Genomic DNA, 11,228 nt, shown 5'->3' on the forward strand with positions numbered 1-11,228 from the left:
TGTGTCCAGATTTTTTTTTTTACTTAAAGCTCAACAACAAAACCTGATCAACTACACAAATTTAATAAAATAAAATACAATTTAAACAACTTACAAAATGAAATACATGTATAAACATTATTCCTGTATACACGACACATGAAAAACAGAGTGAGAAGGTAATCATAACTATACAATGTCACAGTCTACTGAGCATGAAACATTTTCACCTTTGACCCTTGAAACAGTTTGACAGGAAAAACAAATAGTGTGTCCGTTTCACGAAGCTTTCAGCTGCATTTCAGTTCAGTTTCACAGACATCCGCAGATGAAGTTTGCTAAGTTGGCCAGATTTACTACATGGGGCAAAACGGCATGTGAGCTCAAAGGTGTGGTTAACTTTACCAATGATTTACAAAACGTATTATGTTTCCAACACACACACACACAGTCAGCTCATTTTAATATCAAGCACAAAAATAACAATTGGAAACATTTTCATGTTTTATTCTGGATTAAATATTATCAGGATTAGCAATAAATTGTGTTGCAAACATTAGTAAATCAATTTGTGAGCTTTAAGAATTCTCTGTATATTTTGCACCTAGAAAAAGGAACTCATAGAAATATATGCAGCAGGGTCAAAAATCTCAGTTCAAAATCTCCTACATGCCATCTTGTCACTGCGCTCTCTTTCTAGATACCAACAGTACTTTCTTTAATGCCTAAACCCAGTTTGGATTGGCTCAGTGTTTGAGTAAATCTGGGTTCCAATTTCAGTGAGGATGTACTCACACACATCATGGCTGTCACCACTCCACTGATCGCCTGCACTCACCCTTAACAGTGTGGGCTCAGAGTGTGCATCAGTGTGTGTCTACAGTGACGTTCATGATTTTATGCATCCAGTTTCATTTTAAAGTGCTGACACTTCATCCTCTCATATGCCTTATAGATTTGTGAAGTGCTGAACACAGTGATTTTCACACAGGCAGCTGTCATTGAACAACTGCTGGAGTTACATGTAAGTACTTGTGCACGATTAGTGGTCACATAACATGCACATGTTGAGTCCAACTGAACCTGGACTGGAGCAGTTCATGTAACCCTGCCGGGGTGGAGCATGCAGCAGTCTGGTCAAACAAACTGGAAAATGGGAAACAAACATACTTGGGCATGGCACAGCTTTCTTAGTGTGAGTACAGCCTTAGTGAACGTCTCTTACCAAACATTTGCTTCACATACACTGGAGAAATCCTTAATATTTAATAACCATGATTTTATTAAAATATTTTTAGCTCAAATTCTGTATTATCCATAGACTGCATGTATAAGATGGACATAGCTTCCATACTGGTAAAATGAAGCAAATGCCTTAACCTGCATCCTTTCTAATAGCCAGCAGGGGGCGACTTCTGTACTTGTAGTTAGCAGGAAAAAAAACTCAACAGATTTCAGTGGAAAAGGAGCCGTCTGTCATTTGAGCTGTGACCTCGGTAAACACTTCATTAATTAATCAGTGGTATCAATCACTACATTTACATCATATCTAATACATGATGTTCAGAAAGACGATAATGGGGGCAATGACCGATCTACCCCGCTTCTGTGACATCTGGTTTAAAAACCCTAAGAGGGTCACAGTGGACAGCTGAAGGGTCCAAAAATGTGGCTTTGACAAATGTGGGTGACATCACAGTGGCTTTGTCCATCATACACTCTATGATACTACCTCATGAATTGACAGCACAACACAGTCACAGATCTTTCTAAAGAGAACAGAACGTCTTTAAAGTGTGTTTGGACATCAGTGAGTGATTGCAGCTGTGTAAATGATTTATGCCTAAGTGAAAACTGAGAACAACGCACCCTGTAAATATTCTGACACATCAACAGCAGGCCGTTGGAAGCTAATCACTTCATATCAACAGAATTAACCAATGGAAACACAAAGCATGTAACAGGCCAACACCAGAACAGGAACCAGTCCACTGCTACATTCAAGGAATAAAGTTACCCCGTTGTTGAACCTCCCACTCCACAACATTTGAAAATACAAGAAAGCTAGCACAAAGGTAAGAGAGAATGAGGTGAGGGTTTACTGGGACAGCTCACTGGTAACATTTGGCTGTGTGATACAGTACTTCTTCAAAAGCAGCTGCTCGTGTTAAAACCCTGGCTGAGAGAGAATAATGTGGCACATCTGGACTCCCGTGTTGATGATATTACTGAGATTAATAGTGTTAATATGATTATAAAGACCAGTGCACACATCAAATATCCAGTGTGAACATTTGGAGACAGTAAATGCTTGTTTCTGGCATTAGTAGCTGCCCTCGGTCTTCTAAAACTGCTCAAACTTAGCTTTTGTCTTCAGCTATGCTATTTACAGGACAGCTTTCACCAGTATATATATGGCTAATATACTCCGCACACTACAGCAGCAATGCATTGTTTCTCTCAGTTGGTCCCTGACTTTATCAGCTTTAAATCACCTCGCGCCCTCACTCGGCGTCACAGATACAAAACCAGATCTCTGCTGTCATCCAGGCGCAGTCACGCTCACTCTGTGCATTCAGCGATCTCCGTGCCGTCCACGAGCAGCGTGTGAATGATCCCGTCTCGTCTCTTCCCGCTGCTCACAGCTTTCACGCAGCAGTTGTGGTCTCCGAGTGTGAAGTGCGTCTCTGTGCCGTCGTCCACAAACTCACCCTGCAGGCGCAAATCGCAAAAGCGTGAACTAAGAAAGGAAGCGTCCTGTTCCAAACGAAAATAATGATCCAATATGATATCCCAAAAGAAAACAATGCACCGCACCACACAAGCAACCAATCAATTTATATTCAAAGGCAATGAGCAGATAAAACAACAACCAGGAATACACAAACAATCATCAGTAAACAACTTATGGTTTTACAATTGTAGTTAACAATTCAATTCAATTCAATATAATAAGACCAACACCCCAGATAAAATGACATATCCGAACACAAAGACAATATCCAAACCAAATTTTAATACACAAAACAAGTACACACAGCCTAATCCTTAATGTGAATGCCTCCCATCAACATAAGCACTCTTTAATGAATCTATGATTTATACCATCTCTCTTGCAGGGTCCCCGGGTCACAGACCCCTAGTGGTCTGTTACTAAGGGAACTGCTGCTCTAATAACAACCTGTATTATGTCACTCGTGTTTTACTTACTGCAGTCTCAATATTTTGTCCGTTACACCAAACATCCATGGTGTCTTTCTCTGAAAGTAAAAAGACAGATTTTTTTAAATTAATATTTACCAGATAAGCATTTAAAAAAAATGTAAGTAAACTGGCCCAGACACAGCTGCTGAGCCAGTGAGAGCAGGTTAGTGACTAGCTTTAACTTTAGGTGTAATGTTGCTGGGTGCTGGAATGAGAAAGTTTATCTGTCTTGTGGTTTCCAGTCCTAGTCTGACTCATATCTATTCTGCGTATTTAATCACTTGTAGGTGGTTTCTGCAAACTAAGAGCCAGATTTATGGTCTGCACCAGCACAGGATTCTCCGCTTGACATTATAAAACCACAGCTGACATTTGTTAAAGAGCCACAGCATTAACTTTGTGACTGAAAGGCGATGCAACGTCTGATCTGAGCAACGCCCTTGTTTGCCTTAATCTTTATCTGCATTCATCTGCTCTCTGCAGTGAAACACTAAACAGAACTAATAAAGTTACTTTCACTGAAGGCAGGGAAGAGAAAAGACTTCAGACCTGCAGGACCACATGAGTCTATGCACAGACTGAGTTATAAAGACAAGAAAAATGGAAAATGCCTCCAATGGCAGAACACTGGCTGCTGCATACTGAGTAAATGAGTAATTACACACAATTACAGCCTATTAGAGTTCATTTCACAGAGATATTATCTTTGTGCTAATCTAATATACTGTTCATGCTGTATATTATTCCAAAGAGTTGCTGAGCTCTGTTTGACTACTATAAATCAAGTCTTTGTTTGTTTCTGTTTCTCAACAAGAACCAAATTCAGGCTGCTCAGTTACAGCAAAAATCACAACCAGTTATCTTGATCAACATCAGGGTAATGAATATTTAACATGATAACCTGACTTTTAATAAAAGTTGTATTTACTGTGTCTTGCCAGAATCCTTTGAACAAAGTGTTTCTGGATTAATTTACATTTTCCTGTCTGTCTCAGTCTACATGCCAAAGCATTCTTAGGCATGATACTTAACCCCAAGTTGTTTTTCAATGTGCTCATCAGAGTGTGACTGTTAGATGGAAAGCGCTTAGGTGTAGAAGTGCTTGTATGAATGTGTGTGAATAGTTGAACAAGACATGCTGGATAAAGCATAGTACAAAATGTACTACATACAGTGAAAGACAAACCACAGAGATTGTTTTTAATATAAAGTTTAGTTTAATATTTCCATTCTTTCCCAGCTGGGATATCTCTGTTACAAATGCAGACAATGCACAGTGGTTATTTGCGACATGTGCTTTCAAGGCAGTTTGCCACTTGATCCACTGTAAGCAGTACAATTATATGAAGGATTAACTCGCCCAGATCACAGACACGGCTGTATATGGTCCAAGCTTAGAGTAGTTAAGGAGCTTAGGCTCAGCTACTGCATAATATTAGAGGGTGGCTGTGAAGTGGCATAAATCACACTGTGCTAAATATCAGGTCTATATCTATCCTGACTGACTATGTAGATGAATTAAAGCTTTATGTATCTTAGATATTTAAACATTTGTATTTTATAACCTATTAAAGCTATAAAATAAGTTGCATCTTTTTTCCTATGAGATCATGTTTTGGGTTGTTGGGAGGGGTTTTTTTGCATAATTTTTGCAGAATCTTGAATATAGAGCTTTTCTGTATGAATAAAAAAAATCATAATTATAAGCTGTCACAGTAACAGAAGTAAAAGGACAAGAGCTGAATGATACAAACACTGAGAGGAGCTCACCCAGGACCACTCTGCAGTCAATGCCGTCTAAGTTGAGCAACCAGGTGCTGGTGACCTTTGACCTGTTCTCCATGTACTTCTTCAGGCTCTTCCCGTTGATCTCCAGGGTGTACTCATAGGCAAAGCCACTGACTGCATCTATATTGATAGTGGCTTTGGTGTCTGAACTGCCCACGCTGAAAGTTTCCTTCCCCACCAGTTTGAACATCCAGTCCCGCCTCAGGACCTCCTGGAGCATAAATCAGAAAATCACAGGAGCTGATGAGGCTGACCTCAGAAACACTCAAATAAAATCAAATAAATTAATAAATAAGATTAGTCCAGCAAAACACGTCCAGTGTTTCCCCGGCTAACAGTATGACTGCACACCTTTCCATCCACGTAGATGACCCTCTTTCCGGTGGTGGTCCCGTGTTCAAACTCGATTCTGTGAACTCCATCACTCAGCGCCACCTCCCACACTCCAGCGAGATCATTAGACATCGTGAGTCCTTCAGAACCTGCTGGAGAACCAAACTACAGCGTGAATCGAAACCAAGGGCAGCTAATACCCTGTGCTAACCTCAGCTGCTATTAAAGAAATGAAAGCTAACAATGCTCGTATCTCTGCGGCTCTTAGCCCGCCGGCACGAATCCCCCCCGGCTACTTCATTACAGCAACTACAGCTACGGCGTTAGAGTATTAATAGCGAGTTATAACTGTGACAGAAACACGGCTAAAGAGCGCAGCTACAATGTTACTCTTTGTGGCATCTAAACTTCCGGTTTCGGGAGTGTTCTTTCAAAGTAAAAGTGGAAAAACGGGTGTCAAACCTCAAAGAGAATCAGAATCAGAATACTTTATTAAACCTTGAGGAAATTGTGTGGTTATAGTTGCTCGAAGAAGGAAGAACAGTAACTGTCTAAACTAAATTAAATAATTGAATATATTATAAAGTTATAAAATAGAATAACTCCCAGTATATAACACAAATTAAATATATATGCTTGAAATTGTACTGTAAACTGTGTTGTTCACACTGCACAGGTTGTGCAGATATTAAGGATGTGCAGCTACTGCAGTGTGTACTGAGGATTAGATCGAAGAGCCAACTTCTAGGCCTTTTCAGAGTGTGATTACAGCTGTGAATTACAGATAAGCTATTAATAAGTCATTAATTACTTTCTTCTTATAATAATTATTATTGTGACTAGTATTATAAAATAAAAAAATGAAATTCCTGGAAAATAACACTATAACTCTATCTAGACACATTATATAACTTATTACATTAAGGTTATTTCTCGTAAGAGACTTTTTCTACCTCAGGCTCGTCATCAACTGTTCTCTAAAAGGAGTGCTTATTAAATAAGAAACACAATTCAACAAATAATGTACACTTTTGTTCTGTCTGGACAGCTATTTAAAGGGGAGTGATATAAGAGATATCACTGAGATGTTTTTCACACCTGAAGCTCTGGTCGCGTCTACCGTGTTCAGTGTGTACGCACCGTTACAGTTTCAGCTTTTTTTTTTAAATTTCTTTTAATGGTGGTTTTGGTTAATGTTTAACACAGTGAAAAATCTTTCCTTGAAATGTTTCTTTAATATAAGTTATTATGCTATGATGTTAACAGTGTTGGGGAGTAACGGAATACATGTACCACCGTTACGTATTTAAAATACAAAATATGAGTAACTGTATTTACAGTTACCGTTTAAAATGGTGGTATTTAGAATACAGTTACTTTGTTGAAATAAATGGATTACACGGCGGTATTTTCCTGTTTCATATTGTGGCGGGTCAGGACTGTTTGGGTTTTGTTTGACAGCTACGCGCGCTCTCTGCGACTGTGTGTTTCCTGGGTGAGAGAGCTCTTTTTGTTGTTGTTGTTGTTGTTGTTGTGCTAAGCTATGCCGAGCAGTTTGGTTTCTGTTGGAAAATAAACGGCTGTGATTTAATATGAATGCAATAGGCAGAGTGTTACAGGCATAGCGCTAAAGAATGTAGCCTCATGAGCAGTGTAGTCCGCGCTGCAGGGAGAATGAACTACCATACCCGTTATGTGTCTGTGAGCGATGGAGGGAGAAAAAGGAGAAAAGTACGAGTTGTCATCGAGCAGAAACGGGAGCTGGAAGCATGTAAATATAATAATAACCACTGCAGCCAAAAGCCCAGTTGTAAGCACGCTATTAAGACTCGACTGTACACTGTGTTTGTGTTTTCCCCCGAAACAATAAGTTCGTTGGAGCAGTCTTTCAACGCCTCTCTCTGTCTCTCGTCTCTCTCGCAATCAAAGTTGACCCAGACAACAAAGAAAAGCTATTTTTCTGCTACGAGCCCAACACGAACCCGAAGTATTAGCCAGAGGTCCTTTACTACGGTTCGGAGCCGCGGACCTTCAGTAATGGTAATAAATCACACAGCAATAGTACATTCATGTAGTTGTAAAAAGCACGATAATATGTTAAGTAATCTAAAGTATTCAGAATACGTTACTGTCATTGAGTAACGTAACGGAATACGTTACAAAATACATTTTGGGGCATGTATTCTGTATTCTGTAGTGGAATACATTTTAAAAGTAACCTTCCCAACACTGGATGTTAATAGCCTCGCCCATCTGATGTCACATGCACAAGGAGCAGAAAATATTATAATGAATATTTAAACTATTAAACTGGTTGCTAAGAGAAAAAATTAAAAATAAAATTGGGGAAAACTGTGTTAAACTGCCTTCACATTGAAACACTTACTAACGCTGTTGTTTTTAAGTATTTAAAGACCCTTAACTGCGATTGTTAACCACTTTAACCAGCACACATAAAAAAAATCAGCATTCACGCACTTATATTTTTTAATTTACAGCTTGACACAATTTCTGATTTCACAGTAATATGAGAAAATTTTATCATATGGGTCATATGATTGTTGGATTTTTCTCTGTATCTATTATTATAGGATATACTGTACAATATAAAGCGCCTTGGGGCGACTGTTGTTGTGATTTGGCGCTATATAAATAAAATTGAATTGAACGTAGTTTTATTTTGAAAATAAAGCGGAAGTCTTACTCCAATAGTAACGCACTCTGCTGCAGGCTTGATCACAATTTGTGGGTCTGACCGCTAACGTTATCTTCTGCGCTGTGAAAGCATGACCTCAAAGGCTATCTGGTGGAATACGATCCACCATTACAGCTCCATGTTACCTGCCCGGTCCTGAGATGCTCCCTGCAGCTCCGCGGCGCGTAAAAATGGCCCAGCAACCACTTTAACGCAGTTTTTCCACAGCTCCTGCGGACAACCAACAGATGAGCTGCGGCTATGCTGTTACTATGGTAACATGGAATCGGCCTACGCGCAGGCTTCTCCCCGCCCACTCCGGAAATAGCAGTGCAGGTACCAGATGTGTTTAGATTGTAGGATTGTAGGAGCAAAAGTTAACGACATATTATATATCGTTCAAGACTTTATTTCCACGTAAACAGACCTGGAAATAAAGTCTGTCATGCAAAAATAGAGTTTGTACAATTATAGCAAACATAAAATTCAAGAGTCCGAACTTTTGTAATTTCTTTAAGTATCTTCAGCAGTAGTTCTCCAGGGTTCTTCTGAAGGACATTCAGAGCTCTTTCTTTGTCTCTGCCTTTGGTTCTGTTCTCTGTAATGATGATCTTTTCTGCTTCAATAACGTAGAGGCCCAGGCTCTGGTTAAGCCCATCCATGAAAACACTACTGAATTGGCAGTGTGTTTTCTTTATTTAAGATCATTGGCTTCACTTACTGCACCTAACTGAGACACACTGCACACCATGCTGAGGTATGCCAAAGATTCAGCTAATAGCTCTTTAGGACTTTATTGGTGCAAAAATGCTATTTTATGTCTGTTGAACTGTGATATCTTTGGCATTTTTTTATAGATTCAGATAAAGAAATGGGCAAAGTATGTATTTTTCTGACAACCTGCTAGTAACAATGAACCTAAATGTTTTTTAAAATCTCCAATCTCCAGCAAATAACTTTGAAAGACCAACATCAACTACTGAGCACTGTAAAAAAAATGATAAGAAAGTCTGGCTTCTTGGGAATAAAATATAAAGAAACAACTGGTGGCTCAAGATTTTTGCACAATACTTGGTATAACACATGAAAAGAAGGTTGGATTTTATAGTCGGACAAAAGTTCTGTTGTTTGTTTTTTCATGCAAATCGTTAATCACCAGATACAATTATTATTTTTATTTATTTGTTTATTTATTTTTATTTATTTATTAAAAACACTGCATTGCAACAACTCTCACAGTGAACACATACCTCCATCTTCCTTTTATCTTCTTTTTCTTGTATATCTCATTATTTTGTTTGTTTTGTATTCCTGACATTATTTGCATTTTTCAGCTTTTCTTTTTAGTTAAAATATAGATATATAATTATATATATAGCACATCAAAAATATATAAGACAAAGCACATCAGCGTGTCCTGGAAACAAGGCCACCCGTGAAGGACAGCTCACATATCAATACACTAGAAATAGCCCAGTAGTTAATAGTTAATAGTTAATATTTTAGCACAACATTCTGGGGATCTGGTACTCCTCCCCTCAGACATTTGACCTGCAGGGGGGCAAAACGCTGATGAGCTTTTGTGTGTTGATTTGTGCAGCAAATGTTTTTATTTATAGTATTAACATAGTGGAATAAAATGCAATGATGTTTTGTTTGTATTTTGTTTTGCTTTCAAACAAGTTGTGTGGGATTCAGAGCATCAGTGTGTTTTCTGTGATTAGCGTACACCTGTGTACACCTGTGAAGTGACTGTTTTCATGGTGTTTTTGACTATGTTGCAGAGGCTGACTAAAAACAAAAATGTCACACAATATCGATTTAAAATTATTACGCAGATAAGCAAAAATAAATTCCTCTGAAAATGGAAACGATGCCTCACCACTGGCATGAAAAATGTCCTAATATGGGACATCCTCCTTCTCCTTTTTCATTCTGCTTCTCTGTGACTAAGGTCACAACTGTGCAGCCTGTGTGTGTGTGTGTGTGCGTGGGTGTGTTCTTGTGGTAATTCCTTTTACCACAAAGTATATTCAGCTCCAGCTCCAGAAATATGCTTTTTGTGCAGTCTTGCCTCTGTGCATCACCACAGGGTGTTTTAAGTCTAACAAAAAATCAAGATATGATTGAAGTTAATTTAATAGTTTTACTAAAATGATTGTATTAAGTATTGTGCTATTTTTACCCCCCACAGACACACACAAACACACACGTCATCTTTAGAGGCTCAAACAACTTTATTTTTTTAATCCTTGGATTAAAACCCTTTGCTAACAATGAGGGCCTGAAGTCTAGAACATGCTGTATTAATTGTCTTGAGATTAAAATATGCAACTTCCTCCCATTCTGCCTTTTACTGCAGCCACTTTCAGTTCCTGCTTATCTGCGTTAACCTCTAGTGTCATGATGATCCACAAATTTGTTATTAGGAAGTGTTTTTTCTGTGTAAGTCCAGGGGCAAATGCATCTGTTCTGTTAACTAAAGGAAGCGTTGATTACATCTAAGAGCTCTGAAAGTGAGGAAGCACCTGTAAGAGCTGGTTGAACTCTTGAACCTAAGCTTTGTTCATTTTTTTCTGTTTTTATTTCTTAACCTTCATGTGCAAGTCTTCTGTCAAAATATTCCCAGTAATTTAATTCCAGCAGAATATTTGATGCACTGCTGCCCTCACATGCATTTTAGTTACTTTTAGTTAATTATTAGGCTGTTCAGGGGTTAAAGTTGGCAGTGCTGAATGCTGTTGATTATCTCAAAATACAGCTCCATCTCCCAGAAGAAAAGCCTTACAGCTGGTGGGCCTGCTCCACATGTTTTTGGAAAAGGTGCTTTGAAACCATCACATGTGTGTTTACATGTGATTGATTCTGTTACAAAACTCCAACAGAGTGGAGACTGTAGTGGGGGCGTTAAATCTGAGATCTGCAATAAAGTTTCATTTTGAAGTCTGCCTCTTCAAGGAAGATCTCTATCTGTAGGAATTTTCAAAAAGATTTTCTGCCACAGTGCTGAACTTTCCTTTGTAATATACTCAAATGTCGATTTAGTCACTTTATTAGGTTGTGCAAAAGATGATTGTTCGGGTAAAAATACCTCTTAGACAGCTTGTTCATTCATCAAGACGCAGAACCGGAAACAGGGAAATGGCCAGACTACCACAAAGTGTGAGACGACGTTTATTTGAGTTTAGCTGCAGACGGAATTTGACAAATATGCTTGAATAGAAACAAA

General features: G+C 38.6%; 1 protein-coding gene across 4 annotated transcripts; it reads right to left on the reverse strand.

Annotated features, from left to right (window-relative positions):
* Window positions 1–4: 4 nt before the first annotated feature.
* Window positions 5–8,276, reverse strand: LOC146557231 (fas apoptotic inhibitory molecule 1-like). Of its 4 annotated transcripts, none has more exons than XM_085248428.1 (5): window positions 8,146–8,276; window positions 5,323–5,456; window positions 4,954–5,182; window positions 3,190–3,239; window positions 5–2,691 (listed from the first exon to the last, which is right to left on the reverse strand). In XM_085248428.1, the coding sequence occupies exons 2-5, from the start codon at window positions 5,434–5,436 to the stop codon at window positions 2,542–2,544; spliced, it is 543 nt and encodes a 180-aa protein (XP_085104554.1). In that variant the 5' UTR covers window positions 5,437–5,456; window positions 8,146–8,276; the 3' UTR covers window positions 5–2,541. The 4 variants fall into 4 exon arrangements, with proteins under 4 accessions (XP_085104554.1, XP_085104555.1, XP_085104557.1 ...); XM_085248429.1 differs by having other exon boundaries at window positions 5,323–5,453; window positions 8,146–8,258; XM_085248431.1 differs by lacking the exon at window positions 8,146–8,276 and adding an exon at window positions 8,009–8,127 and having other exon boundaries at window positions 5,323–5,453.
* Window positions 8,277–11,228: the final 2,952 nt, after the last annotated feature.

This window comes from Mchenga conophoros, linkage group LG16 (assembly GCF_057382185.1).
Source record: "Mchenga conophoros isolate Kocher_MC1m ecotype Shallow Benthic linkage group LG16, M_conophoros_male_GT1.1, whole genome shotgun sequence".
Lineage (NCBI taxonomy): Eukaryota > Metazoa > Chordata > Actinopteri > Cichliformes > Cichlidae > Mchenga > Mchenga conophoros.